Here is an 18305-nt window from a genome sequence, read left to right as displayed (position 1 = left end):
ATCTTTTAAGTCTTAGTATTAAATTTATCTCTATGGTTGTTTGTTCGCTTGCCTGCGTAGGCTTGGGGAAAAAATTTAGATTTGCATAGATAAGCAATCTGAGGAGCTCACCTGGAAATCTTAGGGTACACTATAATCAGATGGTTTGACTCACTAATTGATTCATCCAACAAATGTTTATTGGAAACTTACTGTGTGCCAGGTATTCTGCTTCTGACACTGGCACATGTAGGAAGAAATATGTGTTTCAATCTAATCACTAATATTACAATTATTTGCATTTCTCATTGTGAGTGTATAAGACAAATGGAAAGACTCAAGCTTCTAGTTAAGTGCCAAATCTATAGTACACTATAGATAGAAGATAATGTCCCAGGCCATGTGTAATTGTTCAATAGATAGGCCCTGAGTCTTGCCCAGGAAGAACAAGTGTGACCCAGCCTGTATATTTATTCATGTACATGACTGTCTAGCTTAGAAGAAATACAACAATCCTCATTAATGACATATTTCAAGAAATTCAAATATATGCATAGAGATTTAAAGGGTAGGAGGCCACCCTGTCATTCACTCCACATTTATCAAGTTCCTACTATGTGACAGCCACTGGGATGGTTTCTGGAGATGCCACAGTGAACAAAATGTTTTTGCCTTCCTGGGGCTACGTCCATCAATGAGCGAATTAAGAAGATAATCACACAGTGGTCGTGTGAAGAGGGAAGCTACCTTAGAGAAGATGGTCAGAGACATCCCCAGGAAGCCACATTTGAGCTGAGACCCGATATAAGAAAAGCAGCAATCATGGGAGGAGCCGGGGAGGTGCTCTAAGCAGCAAGTGCCAAGGCTCTGAGGCCAGATCCTGCTCTCAGTGTGGAAAGACAGCAAAGGAGCTCAGACTAGGATGGAGTGATCAAAAAAGATGGTGGCTCCAGATGAAATCAGAGAGATGGCTTGTGCGGGACCTTGCAGACCTAGAGATTTCATTCTAAATGCAGAAGCTCTTAGAGAGTTATTTTTTTCTCTTTTTTATTTTTTAATTTAAATTCAATTAGCCAACATACAGTACATTATTAGTCTCAGATGTAGCGTTCAGCGATTTATCAGTTGTGTGTAACACCCAGTGCTCACCACATCATGTTTTCCGGAGTTTAAAGCAGAAAAGGGAGATCATCTCATCCACATGTTAAAGGATTACTCAGGCCGCTGCACAGAGGACAGGTTATGCTGTGGCAAGAGTGGAAGTGAGGAGAGCAGCCAGGGAGCCATGGTGGTCTTCCTGGCCATCCAGGCCGGCAGAGTGGCAGCTTAGTCCAGGATAAAGACACTGGGGACAGGGAGACTCCAGTGTCTCAGTGGACAGGGCTCCCCGCTGCCCAGACCTCTCCCCTGGGACCCCACCCTCATAAAGCCCCCACTTACCTGACGTCTCCAGCTGGATGTTGAACACTCATCTCAAATTTTGCCCCAACTTGAACTCTTGATCTGCAATCTGCAAACCGGCTGTTCCCCAACTCCATTCTTCCCCAGGGTCACCCTCAGTTCCTCTCTTGTCTCCCTGCCTCATGAATAAATCTTGCTGGCTCCATCTTCAAAATATATTTGAAATTTAACTACTTTTCACCACGTCCACTGCTGGGACCCAGACCTAAACCACCGTCACCGGTCACTTGGATAACTACAATAGCCTCCTAATGGCCTTCCTGCGTCTGCCTTTGCCCTCCATGACCAGTAGGCTCCTGTTAAAATGTAAGTCAAATGATAACATTCTTCTCTTCCACTCAGCCCTCCAGCGACTTCAAATCCTTCATCCCACTCTGACCCCATCTCCTACCGGTCTCCCACTTGCTCATCCTGCTGCAGACGCACCAGCCTCCCTACTGTGCTTTAAATACAGTGCTGCCTCAGGACCTTTGCACATGCCTTTCCTTCTGACTCTAGATATCTGCTTCTCCTCTCCCTTCATTCTGCTCTCTGCTCAAATGCAATCAGCTCAGAGAGACCTTCCAGACCACTCCCTATAGAGAAATAATCTTCGTCACTCTTTTCCCTTGCTTTATTTTTCTTCAAAAAACTTAAAACTTCCTGACATTACATATTTCTGGCTTATTTGTTTAACATCTGTCTCCCTACAAGGTAAACATCACAAGAGCAGAGTCTTGGTTTTATTCACTGTCGTATCCCCCAACACCTAGACCAATACCTGGCACACAATGGATGCTCCGTAAAATGTACTGAATGAATATATGAAAGTGGTGTTATAGAGTGAAGGGAGGTGAGCACTTCAGGAAGGGGACCTTCAGCACTACTGTAAGTGGCAGGGAAGTGAAGGCAGGACTCCAGAAGAGTCTGCTAGGTTTGGTAGGAAGGGAGGGCTTCTCAGGGTCCAGGGAGCCAGTTAGGACAGCTTCCAGAAGTTAGTGGGAAAGGCATAATGATTATTCTTGCTCATATCTGTAGGGGCTGGGAGGAGAGACCCATGCAGGGGTATCTGTCCAAGGGAGACCTCTAGCCAGAGTGCTGATAGGAAGACATGGACTAGAGATTCAAGAAGAGGCTAAGGGGCGTTCTGGGGGTGGGGTACCCCAGGGTGTGGCAAGAAGCCAGAGATTCCAAGAGGTGGTTGCCTCCTCCTTCTATTCCCAGTCTTTCCAGTGGGCTCGTTGGGAAGAAATGGAGCTAACACTTCTGTACACTACGTGGGCCATTTTCAGGGCTCAGCACCCCAGCCAACAGCTGGGAAGCCCGCAGGGAGCACACACTCCTGTCTGTGCCAGCGACAGAAGCAAGCCTTCTCCAGAATACAGCCTTGCACCTCCGACTGAGGACCTCCACATCTTTTGGTGTCTTTAGATTCTCACCACCACCACAATCGGTCCAAGAAATCGCTCTTATTATCTCCAAATTTACAAACTGGGGAAACGGGAGGCTTGGAAGGCGATGTGACTTCCGCAAAAATCACACAGGAAAACTGTGGGATCCAGATTCGGACTTAGGTCATTGGTCTGCAAGCTCTACTCTCAAAGATTCCACTCTGATGTGGGGTTCCCAGACTGAGTCCCGACGCTCCAGGCCTTTGCGCAGTGAACTTCGCTGGTGCAGCGCTGCACGCAACAAGGAGGCAAAACCGGAGCAGACAGTTTTCTTCCCAGTTGAAGACACATCTCCACCCAGCCCCGCACTGGACACTCCGCTGCGGAAACACACAGGTCGAGCTGGGCAGGAGTGCACTTCCCTGCCTCCAGCCTGGGGCAGGACCTGGGCTTGGCGAGATTGGCGCCAAGGGTCAGCAGCCATCCTCCTCTTCTGCACCATGCGGCTCTGTTCCTAGGCGGGCGGGCGGGGAAGGTGGGCTGGGCCCTCCGCCCTCTGAGCGACTCCCCAGGTGGGAACTGGCCGAGGACCGGCGGCCGCATCCAGTTTATCTCAGGTTCGCCCCCCCCTTTTTTTTATTTATGATAGTCACACACACAGAGAGAGAGAGAGAGAGGCAGAGACACAGGCAGAGGGAGAAGCAGGCTCCATGCACCGGGAGCCCGACGTGGGATTCGATCCCGGGTCTCCAGGATCCCGCCCTGGGCCAAAGGCAGGCGCCAAACTGCTGCGCCACCCAGGGATTCCGGTTCGCCCCCAGGACTCTATGTCTCGCCGCAGGTTTCTCTGCTTCTGCCTCTAGCTTTCTGCTCGGTCTCTATCTCTTGGCCGTATCTCTCACTGTCTCACTATCTCCGCTCTGAGTGTGTCTCTGCCCCACTGCCACGGGTCTCTCTCCAAATCCCTCGCGATCTGTTCTACTCATCCCCTGCACCTGGGTCCCCCACAAATCCTAGGACAGAGGGAAGCCCAAAGTCAGCTTGGAGCTGGGCGCGCGCGGCCAACATTTTCCGAGGGCGCCGGACGCGGACGGCGCGGGGAGGTTTGGAGCGAGCGCGCCCGCGAGCCGAGTGCAGCCGCGTGGGGCTGCCAGCCTCTGCCTCGCTCCCAGCCCGGGGAGAGGCGGGAGCGCGCGCGGGGGTCGAGGGCTAGGGGGCTGGCCAGTCTCCTGCCCCAGCGGCCACCCTGGGGATCCCAAGCTCCTCCCCACCCCGTTTCTATTGGCCTCGGGCGCCCCCGCCCCCAGCCGCCCGCTCCCGCTCTGGGGCCCTTTAGCTACTACGGGATAAATAGCCCCGGGCGCCTGGCGTGAGGCTAGGGGTGGGGAAGCCCCGGGGCGCTGCAGCCGCTTTCCTCACGGCGCATCAGGCCCGACAGGACCCGGCGGAGGGGGGGAAAGTCGGGTGTCCATTCAGACGCCCCCGTACTTTACCATCGCACGGCCAGGGCTGCGGAGAGGCAGAAAGTTTGGGGCAACCCCTGGCGAAGCCGGGACTGCGCCACCCCCTGCCGGGATATGGAGCTGCTGTCGCCGCCGCTCCGCGATGTAGACTTGAGCGGCCCCGACGGCTCCCTCTGCAACTTCGCCTCGGCGGATGATTTCTACGATGACCCGTGTTTCGACTCCCCCGACCTGCGTTTCTTCGAGGACCTGGACCCGCGCCTCGTGCACGTGGGCGCGCTCCTGAAGCCCGAGGAGCACTCGCACTTCCCTGCGGCCGTGCACCCTGCGCCAGGCGCGCGCGAGGACGAGCATGTGCGCGCTCCCAGCGGGCACCACCAGGCCGGCCGCTGTCTGCTGTGGGCCTGCAAAGCGTGCAAGCGCAAGACCACCAACGCCGACCGCCGCAAGGCCGCCACCATGCGCGAGCGGCGCCGCCTGAGCAAAGTCAACGAGGCTTTCGAGACGCTCAAGCGCTGCACGTCCAGCAACCCGAACCAGCGGCTGCCCAAGGTGGAGATCCTGCGCAACGCGATTCGCTACATCGAAGGTCTGCAGGCGCTGCTGCGCGACCAGGACGCCGCGCCCCCTGGTGCCGCCGCTGCCTTCTACGCGCCTGGCCCGCTGCCCCCAGGCCGTGGCGGCGAACACTACAGCGGCGACTCCGACGCGTCCAGCCCGCGCTCCAACTGCTCCGACGGCATGGTAAGGCCAGGACCCCGAGCTAGAGAAGTGAGGGCAGCTCTTGCTGTATCTGGGACGCGTTGCACAAGGCGGGGAGTTGGCCCTCCAGAGGGAGGTTTGGGCCGGGAACCTTCTGGGGAGTGGACCCTGGTGTCCTGAGCAGCCGTCACCGGGGTGGCCTGATGCTCTGGGGGCGCACGGGACAAATGCGATCCACCCGGCCGGGGGCGCTGTTAGAGCTCTGCTGCAGCGACCTGGAGTTGTGCTTTTCTGCACTCATCCCTATTTACAAAATAGACTTATGCTCCTAGGCGACTGTCCACGCGCTGGTTGGCCCGGGAGATTGCAGACAATCTCCGTCCGCCCCTGTCCCCCAGCCAGGGCCCAGATCTCGTGGCGGAGACATGGGGAGTTGGGGCAGGTGGTTACAGAGAGTGATGCTCTGGCCCCCCGCGGTCCCCGAGCCTGACTCGGTCGCCCTTGCCCTTGCCGTTTGCAGATGGACTACAGCGGCCCCCCGAGCGGTGCCCGGCGGCGGAACTGCTACGATGGCACCTACTACAGCGAGGCGCCCAGCGGTGCGTATTTGCGCCTCCTTCCCACGTTACCCGCTTTGAGCTGCCACGGCTTCCCTCTATCTGGACCTCCCCCTCCCCTTAATCCCGGGAGACGGTACAGGGAATGAAATACTAAGCGTGCAGCCCACTCCCTTTTCGCTCCGTGCTCTCCCTGGGTCCTCAGGTTCCCGTCTGCCCCCAAGCACTGAGCCCGGAGGCGGGAGGCCTGTCCGCGGCTCAGCCGCCACTAACCCACCCCTCCCCGCGCAGAACCCAGGCCCGGGAAGAGTGCTGCGGTGTCGAGCCTCGACTGCCTGTCCAGCATCGTGGAGCGCATCTCCACCGAGAGCCCCACGGCGCCCGCGCTCCTGCTGGCCGAGGCGCCGCCGGAGTCGTCTCCCGGACCGCAGGAGGCCGCCGCCCAGAGCGACGCGGAGCGCGGCGCCCCCACCCCTTCCCCGGACGCCGCCCCGCAGTGCCCAGCGGGCGCAAACCCCAACCCCATCTACCAGGTGCTCTGAGGGGGTGGGCGGCCGCATGGGAGGCCTCCGCTGCCCACGCGCCCGAGGGACGGCGCCCCCCGCGCCCCAAAGATTGAGCTTAAACGCCAGCCCCACTCCCAACCGCGCTTTAAAAGCGACCCCTCCCGAGTTGGGAGCGGAGGGAGAACTGTTTGTGTGTTTCCACTCCCGCGCTCCACAGTAAGGACACAGTCCTTTTTTTCCACGCAACACCCTTCCCTGAGACTCGCTGCGATGGCCTTTAGGGGTCCCTCCTTGGGCCAGAGCTGACTCTTGAGGGGCCAGACCCTTCCCCTTCTTGCGCGGGGTGGGACCCGCGCAGACCTAAGCCCCGCCTCCGGGCGCCGGGGGAGCCTAAGGGGGCGTGGCCACTTCTCCCCGAGCCCCGCTACTTTGTAGCCTAAGGGGGCGTGGCCTCTTCTCCCCGAGCCCCGCTACTTTGTAGCCTAAGGGGGCGTGGCCTCTCGCTCCCCAGCACCGGCGACTTTGCTCTGCCCCGGCGCTGCGCGAGGTGCGCTCGTGTAACACTAACCACTCCACCCTCTCCCCCAGTTCAGGACCACTTTTTGTAATACTTTTGTAATCTATTCCTGTAAATAAGAGTTGCTTTGCCAGAGCAGGAGCCCCTAGGGCTGTATTTATCTCTGAGGCATGGTGTGCGGTGCGACAGGGACTTTGTACGTTTATACGGCAGGTGGGCGAGCCGCAGGCGCTCGCTCAGGTGTTCGAAATAAAGACGCTAATTTATACCGCGGTGGCTCCGACTCTCCCTGGGGGGGGGGGGGGGGCAAGATTTTGACTGGGAGGAAACCCCGCAAATTTGGGCCAGCTGTACCGCAGCGACCCCTGTAGGCGGAAGGCGGATTGCAAGAGAGGAGCCTGGGGCGGGGCTAGGAAGGGAGGGGGTGAGTTTGGCTCCGAAGCGTGGGGGAGGTTCCTTTGACCCGTCACCACACGCAGGGCAGTCAGGGTGTATTTAAGAGTGATTTAAGTAGTAGGGAGAAAAATGATCCATGCCTGCCCCACTCGCCAGAGATTCTGATTTAATCTATCTGCCCCTGATATCCGGGCCAGGTATTGGTATTTTTCGAGAGCTCCCCCAGCGATTCTAAAATGCGTGCAAGGTTGAGAATCATGCCCCTACATACTGAGTGAAGCCAGGTGTGGTGTCCAGAAGGTTCACTGGATATTTGTAGCTCAAGGTGCCACTCGGAAGCCTCATGGGTACAGAGAATGCGATAAGGTGCTCATAGCATTATAAGGAAAAACTAAGTGAGTGTGAAGGGGCGAAGTAAGCTGCGTGGCACTTACGGGCTCCAAGTGATAGGAGTAATCTTAAGGGGACAGGATAGAAGGCCAGACAGGCACAAATGTCTCTCCTCAGCCAGTAACCCAGCTGTTAGAGCATCCTGGCCCTGACAGGGCAGTGCAGACTTGCATCTGTGAGCAAAGGAGGGGCCATTGATTTAGCCAGGGTGCTGGAGAGGGCTTCCTGGAAGAGGTGCCATTTGACCTGTGTCTTGAGAAATAAGAAAAGACAATAGACAATGCCCACAGACCCATGCTCATGTGCACACACATGTGTGGCTGGGAAGGGGACCCCTGGAAGGATTGTCTGGTAAAAATTCTTCCCCATTGATATGCCACTGCAAGCCCACCCCCAAACATACATATGTTTGTGTCCAGGACCTCAATGACTCCTACATCTCACCCTTACAGACCCTTTTTTTCCCCCTGAAAACCTTCAGGCCCACTTTCAAATGCTCTGCTCACCAGGTGGGATGACCCTGAGGATTGCAGGCAAGATGTGTTGGCAACAAGAAGGACCTCTGCTCTCTGCTCTGAGGAGAGCCTCTGCTGTCCCCAACACTGGGTGCTGAAGATACTGTTACTAATAATCCTCAGCTTTTTTTCTGGCTGCTTCCCCAGATGCACCTTGGGGTTCTTTGCACTCCTTTGAGACCCTTTGACACATTTATGAATTCACTGATTCAACAGTTGCCAGGTCCTATGCTGGCTGAAAACAGAGACCAGTGGACAGTTCCTGACCTTGGGAAACTCAGATGTTTGGGGAGATTGAATCTCTTAGCAGCTGATTACATCACAATTAAGTGCTCTAAAGGGGGTGTATGTGGTAGAGGAGCACAGTAGGAATAGAAGGTATAGACAGGTAGGTAATCTCTAGTAGGAATCTTGAAGGATTTGGAAACAAAACGAAGCCAACGAAGAGTACTCCAAGCTAAGGAAACAGCAAGTGCAAAGGCCCTGAAGTGACAGAAAGTAAACTGTGCTTTCATGGAACCAAAGGTGCTCACAAGGAGAGGCCAGAGGTGAGATGGGGAAAAGGCCGAGGCAGGACCCCAATGGACCTCATTTGAACTTTATCCTGAGGGCAATAGGAAGCCATAGAGGAGTCTAATCAATGGAAGGGTGCAAATCTGTATTTAGAAAAGCCTGGAAAAATGGATAGGAGGGAACAAGATTTGAGACAGGAAGACTTGTCAGGAGGCCATGAGGGCTTCCCCAGGGGAGACATGACATGGCCTGTACTGGGGCTGTGACTGGGATGCGAGGGAAAGCACACAAGTGGAGACATTTGTGCCAGATAAAGTGTAGGTGTTGATGGTATAGTGGAGAACCTCGAGGGCACAGTCCTTACCCTCACACAGCTTAAAATCCCCTGGGGAAATAGCCATTAGACAAAGAAACAAGTGAATAAATGGTGAGAAATACTACAAGGCAAGGCAAAGGGTGCAAGGAGGTATGATAAAGGGGTATAAGAAGGTGCAGAAAGGAAGATGTAGCGTTCCTGCACTGAGGGAACCAACTGCATGTATGAAGGCGGCCCAGGAGCTAGTGTGCAATTGGAAAAATGTGTCTCTTCTTCCCTGAGGACACTGCTCTGCACCGGGATTCATAGTTAGGCAAGCAGAGAGCAGGCTGGATTTCAGCACCCACGGCCTTTCTTAGCCAGGTGTATTTGTTCAGTGAGCAACATGCATAACTGTTTATAGAGCCTTGTGTACAGACACCCTAAGAGTGTGAGGGGAAAGGGGGAGCCAAGACTGACTCAGGCTTTTGTTTGGTTCAGAATGAATTCCCAGAGAAGAACCCTCATTGGACTAGCTTAGGTCATGAGCCAGGACTTGAACCCAGGCAGAGAGGCAGCAGAGACTGCACCCTTAGCTGCCTCACCCTGTATCTCTTCACAGGAAGTCAGGAGGGAGGGGAGCAGCTAGAGATTGGATCACTCCATGGATGATGGGGATTGAGATCCCCTCCTACCCATCTCTAACTTCAGTCCTCTGGATTTGGGGGTGGGAGGAGCATCTAGCTGAGGCTAACTCCATTTGCAGTGTAGACGAAACAGCACTTGTTTGGGGGGCCATTTTTACCTGGGCTGGATCTGAGGGAACACTGGGCCCATACCCACACGTGTGCTCATACGACAGCACTCATGGACCCAGAGCATACCACCAGAGGCTGATGGACCTTGAAGGCAACAGGGTTTAAGCTTAGGTCCCTTGCATGAGCCCCTTGTAAGGCCCCGGTCCAATCTCCTTCTTAATTTGCCAAGGAAAATTATTTTAGCCAATTAGTTATGACCATTGTCCCTTTCTACTCTGACTTCTCCCTTCTGGTGGGTGGCATGGTGGGGTCCAATCTAAAGGTATACATTCTGTTTGGATTTGGTGGAATATGTTTTAGACAAACAGAAAATAGAAGCAATAATAATGAACACTGAAATAAATCCAAATGATCTGACATTGAGAACACAATTGAAGAAAAAAAAAGAGAACACAATTGTATCCAAAATATTTTTAGATCATGCCAAAAAGCAGTTTATTGAAAGAAAGAGGTAACTTTTGTATGGAATTATTAGACTCTTGTATTGTTTGAGAATCCAATCAGTAAAAAGTAAATTATATGAACACATCGGAAAGAGATTTTAAATCTTATGCTGATCTAACACAAAACACTAACATCAACAGAGTAAAATTCATAATATGCCATTATCACAAGACCTTGACATCAACTGATCCTTGAATGAATGTCATCAACTTTAAAAAATTTAAAAATAGTCACCACAGAAGAAAACTCAAAATACCTTGAACTCTTACAGCCCACAAACGAAAGAAACTTGATGGGGTTTTCCCCAAATTTGACACTAACCCTAAAATTGGGCATGACATTTCCAGTACAGTGGTGAGCCTGAAAAAAGCTTCCCTAAATAATTTTTTAGATTATTTATTTATTTATTTATTTATTTATTTATTTATTCATGAGCGACACAGAGGGAGAGGCAGAGACACAGGCAGAAGGAGGAACAGGTTCCCTGCGGGGAGCCTGATGCAGGACTTGATCCCAGGACCCCGGGATCATGACCTGAGCCAGCCAGGAGCCCCGCTTCCCTAAATTACAAATGATACCAAACAAGTCTTGATCACCACGTTGAAGGGAAGACTAAACTATTTGAATGGTCTCTCAATTCTCTGTATAGAAAATGATATAAAACTATTGTTACATGAAGAAGGAAGCAATGAAAGAATATGCAGCTTGATGTTGGTAGAAAGGAGTGGGCAAGACAGAACAAAGGTAAGAAAAAAAGAGAGTGAGGAGGGAGGCAGAAGGCTGAAGAGACGAGGAGGAAGATGAAGACAAAAATGAGGATGGTCCTGGGGATCCCTGAGTGGCTCAGTGGTTTAGCGCCTGCCTTCGGCCCAGGACATGGTCCTTGGGTCCCGGGATCCACTCCCACGTCAGGCTCCCTGCATGGAGCCTGCTTCTGTCTCTGCCTCTCTCTCTGTGTGTCTCTCATGAATAAATCAACAAAATCTTAAAAAAAAAAAAATGAGGATGGTGCTGGGGATCCCTAGGTGGCTCGGCGGTTTAGTGCCTGCCTTCGGTCCAGGGCGTGATCCTGGAGACCCAGGATGGAGTCCCACATCGGGCTCCCTGCATGGAGCCTGCTTCTCCCTCTGCCTGCGTCCCTGCCTCTCTCTCTCTCTCTCTCATGAATAAATCAACAAAATCTTTTTTAAAAATGAGGATGGTGCTAATGATGAAGAACAAGTTGGTTCTAGCTCAGTGTTTTCTAATCTATAAAACTCACTGCTAATCAAGGGAAACACATGAAAATGTGAGGCTATATAATATTAATGTTTCTATTATACAGGGTCATTTTCATAGAGTTAACCTTTTTTTAGACATTTAACAGCAAGTTTTAACTCAGGCAGAACCTTCCCAGTAGCAGGGTAACTGAGTCCTGGAGGGTGCCAATGACTACATAATTCCCGGGATCCAAGCCTGGCTGTGCCACTGACCAGCTCTGACACCTTGGGAATGTGACTTAACCCAACCGGATCCGGGCTTTCTCTCTGTGTCATTGGATTAGTGAATTTAAAAGGTATGTATCAATTCTGAAATTCTTTAGTATTTTACTTAAAGCATTTCAGAGAAAGAAAAAGACAATGAAGTAGAACTTTTACAGATAAGAAAACTGAGACCGTGCCAAACTGAGATTTTTCTCAGTGTAAGCAAATTATTTGTAACCTGGTTTACAGATCCTACTTTACTTTTCCCAACTTTTTATTGAGATATAATTCACGCACCATGATATTCAGCCTTTGAAAGTGTTGAATTCGGTGGTTTGTACTATATTCACAATGTTGTGCAACATTACCATTACTATCTGATCCAGAACATTTCCATTACTCCCCAGAGAATCTCTTATCCAATTGCAGTCACTGCTCCCCTCCTCTCCCAACCCCGTGGCAACCACGAATTATTTTCTATCTCTCCGGATGTGTCTATTCTGAACATTTCATGAGTGGAGTCACACACCGTGTGGCCTTTTGTGTATGACTTCTTTCCCTGATATTTTCAAGATTCATCCATGTTGTAGCATATACCAAGACTTCATTCCTTTGTAGAGCTGAATAATATTGCATTGTATGGATACATCTTATTTTGTTTGCCCATTCATCAGTTGATAGATATCTGGATTGTTTCCATTTTTAGCTATTATGAATAATGCTGTTATGAACATTCAAGTACACATTTTTGTGTAAACATATGCTTTTAATTCTCTTGGGTGTATATACCTAAAAATGAAATTGCTGGGTATATCATAACTCTGTTTAAATTTTTGAGGAACTGCCAACGTCTTCCCTAAAGCAGCTGCACCATTTTACATTCCCATCAGCAATGTATCAGGATTCCAATTTCTCTACATCATCGACAACGCTATTACTGTTTGTCTTTTTATTCTAGCCATCCTAGTGGGTGTAAAGTGGTATCTCATTGTGGTTTTGATTTGCATTTCCCTAATGACTAATGATGTTGAGTATCTTTTCATGTGCCTATTGGCCATTTGTATTTCTTCTTTGGGGGGAAATGTCTATTCAAATCCTCTATCTTTTTTTTTAAAGATTTTATTTATTTATTTATTTATTTATTTATTTATTTATGAGAGTCAGAGAGAGAGAGAGAGAGAGAGAGAGATAGGCAGAGGGAGAGGAAAAGCAGGCTCCATGTAGGGAGCCTGAAGTGAGACTTGATCCCGGGTCTCCAAGATCATGCCCTGGGCTGAAGGTGGTGCTAAACTGCTGAGCCACGGGGACTGCCCTCCTCTGTCCATCCTAAAATTAGGTTATTTGTCTTTTTATTGTTGAGTTTTGAAAGTTCTCTAAATATTCTAGATACTAGACTCTTATCAGATATGTGATTTGCAGATATTTTCTCTCATTCTACAGGTTGTCTTTACACATTCCTGATAGTGTCTTTTAAAGCACAATTTTTTTTTGATGGAGTCCAATTTATCTATATTTTTCTTTTGTGGCTTGTGTTTTGGGCATTATATCTAAAAACCATAACCTAGCCCAAGTAAGAATATGATAGTTTTAGCTCCTACATTTAGATATGTCATCCATTTTTAGTTGATTTTTCTATTTGGTGTAAAGAAGTGGTCCAACTTCATGCTCTTCCATGTAGACATCCAGTTGTACCAGCACCTTTTATTGAAAGGGCTATTCTTTCTCCCATTCCCCCACTGAATTTTCTTGGCATCCTTGTCACAAATTAAGTAACTATAAATGTATGGATTTATTTCTGGGCTCTCAGTTCTACTCCACTGATCTACATGTCTATCCTTATGCCAATTACTACTCAGTGCTGATGACTGCAGCTTTGTAGTACATTTTGAAATGAGGAAGGCTGAGTCCTCCAACCTTGTTCTTCTTCAAAATTGTTATGGCTATTCTGGGTCCCCTGCATTTCACGAATGTATCTTTAAGTAGCCCTGTCTCGGTGGTATTTTAAGTAGCCACAAATCTTGTCTGGTATAATATGGGAGCTGTAAGTTGTCAAGGAAATTTAAAGCAGGTTCTTGAGTATTGGTGCACAGAAAAAATAGTTATATGGGACGATGGTTATATTTTCACTGTAAGTCATCTTTGATGCAGTTTTTAAATAAAAATTTTACTGATTTATTTGACAGAGAGAACACAAATGGAGGGAGCAGCGGGCAGAGGGAGAGGGAGAAGCAGGCTCCCTGCTGAGCAGAGATCCCAACGTAGGGGCTCGATCCCAGACCCTGAGATCATGACACTTAACCAGCTGAGTCACTCAGGCACCCCTACGGTTTTAATAAAACAAATGTGGTGTTGTTAACTGAACATCCTTCTGTAATTGCAGAAAAAAGTTGCAGTTGTTTTTGTTGGCTTCCAAGTAAATATAACTTATTTGAAAGTCATATGTTGGGGGGATCCCTGGGTGGCTCAAGGGTTTAGCGCCTGCCTTCGGCCCAGGGCATGATCTTGGAGTCCTGGGATCGGGTCCCAGATCAGGCTCCTTGCATAGAGCCTGCTTCTCCCTCCGCTTGTCTGTCTGTCTCTCTCTCGAATAAATAAATAAAATCATTAAAAAAAAGTTTTATGTTGGTGTGTGAGGCAGTTAATAAAAATACTAAGCAATTTTTTCCTGGATTTTCTAAGGTTTGTAGTATTTGTCAGCTTTCTAAAATTTACATTTGGTCCTGATTTCTAAGTCTGAATATATATCCACTTTTGTGCCCAACTTTCTGTTTTTTCAAAAGTGTAACCCCAAAATATCTAAACATCAGACCTCACAAAATCGGGAGCCACCACTACACGTGCCAACCAAGCTTACCTGCAGCCTGACACACACACAGGTGTCCACCGGGAGAACCCACAAGACTCCTAGCATAGGCATCGCAGGCCTTTGGGATAGCCACACACCTCCAAGCTGCTTCCAGAAGCAGAATTCAGTGGTTTCCGCCCAGTCCTGCCGGGAACACTCCTACAGAAGTGCCTGCCCCCACCTGCCCTCCCTACAAGTCAGCATCTCTGACTTCCACGTGCATCCTTCACCACAGCGTTCAGCATTTCCCACCTTCCCACCTCACTTAACCAGCAGGAGAAGTGTCGAGGCCCCATCTTCCCCAAAGCCAAGCCTCGGGAGGACTGACATTCTGCCCCCTGAGACCACAGTGACACCGAGGGACTGAAGGACATTGCTGAGGACTGGCAGGAGCCTGTGAGAGAGATACAGAGTCAGAGTAGGTCACAGAGGGCTTGAGGGGGATGGATAGTCTGAGGGAAGGGGGGAAAGGGAAGGAGAAAAAGTTAAATGAGAGGCACTATCTCATTTAACCTTAACAAAATGTTATTTCCTTTATACAGATGAGGAAGCAGAAGCCTAGTGAGGAAAAGTGAATAGCTCACAGTCGCCAATAAGCAGCAAATGAGATTTGTAACCAAATATGTCTAGATGTATGCAACCAGGGGAAATTTTACCCCTCAAAGGACTTTTGGCAGTGTCTGTAGACCTTCTTGATTGTCAGGACTGGGGAAGGGGCTCTAGTGACATCTAGTTGTTAGAGGCCAAGGATGCTGCTAAATACTCTACAATGCACAGCAGAGCCCCCCACAACAAAGGATTATCTGGTCCAAAAGGTCAGCAGTGTCCAGGGTGAGAAACCCTGGTCTAGCACTTCCCCTGGGCACTCTTTACCTTGGCTCCTTTCTGGATTTCTGGCCTGATAGATCTGGCTCCACTCCCTGGGGGTGGGGGTGGGGGTCTCAGGAAGGAAGAGCAGTACACCCTACCCCATCCCCAGAGGTACCAGAGTCAGTGCTCAAGCTACAGACCCAAGAGCAATGGCCACCAATTTCCCACTATGGCACTTCTAATTTCAGTCTCCCCTGTCCATCAGAAGGAGGAGTTCTGGTCAGGGTAGAGGATCCCAATTGGTGTCATTGCTTGTGGTGGGTCACCCCCAAAACCTGCTGTTTGGGCCCGGTAAGGTTAGCTTCCGGATGTGGCCACAAGATGGCACCCCAACCCACTGGGAATGGTAAGGCTCTGGGCCGGGGAGAGCAGCATAGAGGATGTGCCAAGCTGGACAAAGGCCCAGGGGCTGGACTTGGGCCAGTTCCAGAGCCTAGCAGGACCAGATCTAATGCTTACAAGTGCCAAGTGTGAGAACATAGGCCAAACTTGGCTTCAGGACTCCCTTCACCTTTTTCTAGTCCACTCTTAGCCCCAGCTCCTCCTGGAGCCATTCTCACCGGAGCTTCCTGGAGCCTGGCACATACCCTCCCCTCCAGCCAGAACAAGAGAAATCCCAGAGCTGAGGCGTTAAGGATCTAGGGCTTGTTATTATTCATATCCAACAATAAAGAAGCTGAGGCATAGAGAAGTTGAATAACTTGCCCAAGGTCATCGCTAAGTCAATGATGGAGCTGGGATTTGAACACAGACAGCCTGGCCCTTGAGTCTATACCCTTGACCTCTGAACAACACCAGCCCACTGGTAGTTCATTGCCTCCTCTTCTCACCAGCCGTGGATCCCAATGACCCTCTGGCCTGGGACCAAAAGCCTTCCTCTGAAAGGGAGGAGACAGATGGCTACAAATAAGGGGTGGTGCTGCTCAAGTGGAAAGGGGTGAGGGTCTTGGCTGAGCTGAGGGTATGGTCGTGGGTGAGACTCTAAGGCTCAGGCAGCAATTCCTCCTCCCACTCCCATTTCTCTGGGGCTTTTTTTCTTTCTTTCTGTGTTGCCCTCTCAGTTTTTCTGGGTTTTCTGCAAATGCCAGCCTTTTACAGTGTGAAAAGGAAGTGAGAGAAGGGACTTTTATGTTCCTGCTTGGTGGGGGCACATTCTTCGGGGCCTGGGCTGGGAGTTGCCATCAAGGATCAAGGTGAGGATCCTAAAGTGGGACAGTGTGGGGACCTCAGAGACAGTTCCCCTGTCACCTGGGCAGCTCCTCTCTCTGAGCCTTCTCCACTTGCCATGTCAGGGACTTTAGGGTGTGGTGGATACTCTTTCACATTTCCCCTCACTCCAACCCTCGCCTGCCTCTTTTTTTTCTAGTACATCCTTTAGGACGAGGCCTGACCAGGGCTCCTAATCACTAACCTTCCCCCCTGCTAGCAGCCTCTCTCTATCTCTCCACCTCTCCATCTATTCACCACATGGGGCACCCTTCAGCTTCCCATTGTGGCTCACCATGGGGTAGTGGCCCGAGTGGGCTCTGCACTGACTCCCTGAGCGATCCTGGGTATGGCCCTCCCTCTAACACAGCCTTGGTTCAGGGCTCCAATCTCTCATGGCCTCTGACACTGGGATGCTAGGATCCTAGGCCCTCTCTTAGGGCCTTTCTCAGATCATCTAGCCCTTACTGAGGAGCCACTGTGTTCTGGGCACTGTGGAAGAAAGCAATCAAGAAGCTGCCCTGGAGGAGCTGATAGTCCATTCTAGGGAATGAGATGAGTGAAGAAAGAGTGAAGGTGGGGGAGTGATACTCTGATCCAATGTGGTCCTTCCTGCGGGAGAAGGAAGAGGGGGAGTGCTGGGTCCCCATGGCTATGGCTAGTGGAAACACAGAAGGCTTTCTGAGAGAGAAGAGGGGTTGGGAAGGAAGAGAACGTTTGGAGAGGCCCCTTTCTGGTCTCTCCCCAACTCGATCTATCCCAGCCAAGTGTGTGTGTGTGTGTGTGTGTGTGTGTGCACGTGCACATGTGTTCATCTCTCTGTGTCCATCTTTTTCTCTTCCTTCTGGAGGTCCCCATTTCTCTGTTTGGTCACCTCCTTGGATTGGAGCAGAGCTCTCTGAGAGCCTGCGTCCTGGGGAGTCTGAATTTTGGTGAGGCTGAACTGTACCAGGTCAGGTCTCATGGTTAGGGGATGGGGATCACACTGGTCATGGTGAGACACTCCAAGGACTCTCGTGCCTGCATGCCTCTGAGATTGAAGAGGAAACACTTTCTGTTTAGATCAGTCTCTGGAGGGAGGAGGTGCCATCTGGGCCCCAAACTCCAGCCCTCTCTTTGCCTCTGTTTCTCTGTCCCTCTTTCTCCCCTAACGCTGCCTCTTTCTGTTTCTGCCCTTGCCCTTCTCCCATTGCTCATGTCTTGCTCTGCCCTTTGCCCTCTCCAGCCTTCTGCACTCCTCCAAAGCTTTCCCTACTACACACAGATTTCCCCCGGCTGGGATTTCCCTGGCCGAGTGAGGAGAGAGATGTCTAAGGCACAGCTTTGTCCCCAGGCTCACGGCTGTGTCTGCAGGTCAGCGTAGAGGGACAGCTGTCTGCACAGTGAGCAAGTGCCGACAGGTAAATAAGAGCCTCCTGTCTTCTTAATTAAATCGCCCTTTGCCCAGGCAGCCTTGTGTTCGATTGGGCTGGGCCGGGATCAATAAGCCTCTTTCCTGGTGCAGCCAACAGTGGAGCTGGGCCTGACCTCCCCAGCCCTGCTCAGGCCCACCTGCCCACTTCCCCAAAAGCCTAGAAGGCCCTCGAGGGCAAGGTCTCTTGTGCGCTTGTGCCTGGGACAGAGTGTGGAAAAGGAAGGAACAAAAGAGTGATTTGGTAAACTGAGGCACTGGCAGCAAACATGGGCCAGGAAGGCTCGGAGGCAGGCCCAAACTGTAACCCTCACCCCCGAGACCAAACTGAAAAGCTGTGGGAATCACAGCGGGAGCTGCTCCCGTCCAGCTCCCAGGCTCAGCATCAGCTTGCCGCCCAGGGCAGCTGAAGTCCCATGGGGCGGTGGGAGGATGTCAGTGGTCAGGGCCAGCAGGGGCAATCGCTTCTCTGACCTCTAAGGGCAGGATACCCTTTGCATACGGGATCCCCCATGTGAGGATCCAGAGCTAGTGTAGGAGGATCCGTGGGCTGGGATCCGTATGGCAGGGCCTGTGGCCCTCCG

At 51.0% G+C, this 18305-nt stretch overlaps 1 protein-coding gene across 1 annotated transcript; it reads left to right on the top strand.

Moving 5' to 3' along the window:
• Positions 1–4165: 4165 nt before the first annotated feature.
• On the top strand, positions 4166–6823 carry MYOD1 (myogenic differentiation 1). The gene is made up of 3 exons (XM_077867657.1): positions 4166–5017; positions 5496–5574; positions 5824–6823. The coding sequence occupies exons 1-3, from the start codon at positions 4388–4390 to the stop codon at positions 6072–6074; spliced, it is 960 nt and encodes a 319-aa protein (XP_077723783.1). The 5' UTR covers positions 4166–4387; the 3' UTR covers positions 6075–6823.
• The last annotated feature ends 11482 nt before the right edge of the window (positions 6824–18305 follow it).

The sequence above is a fragment of the Canis aureus genome, chromosome 23, assembly GCF_053574225.1.
Source record: "Canis aureus isolate CA01 chromosome 23, VMU_Caureus_v.1.0, whole genome shotgun sequence".
Lineage (NCBI taxonomy): Eukaryota > Metazoa > Chordata > Mammalia > Carnivora > Canidae > Canis > Canis aureus.
The sequence above is the reverse complement of the archived record's forward strand: the minus strand, read 5'-3'. Positions and strand labels throughout refer to the sequence as shown.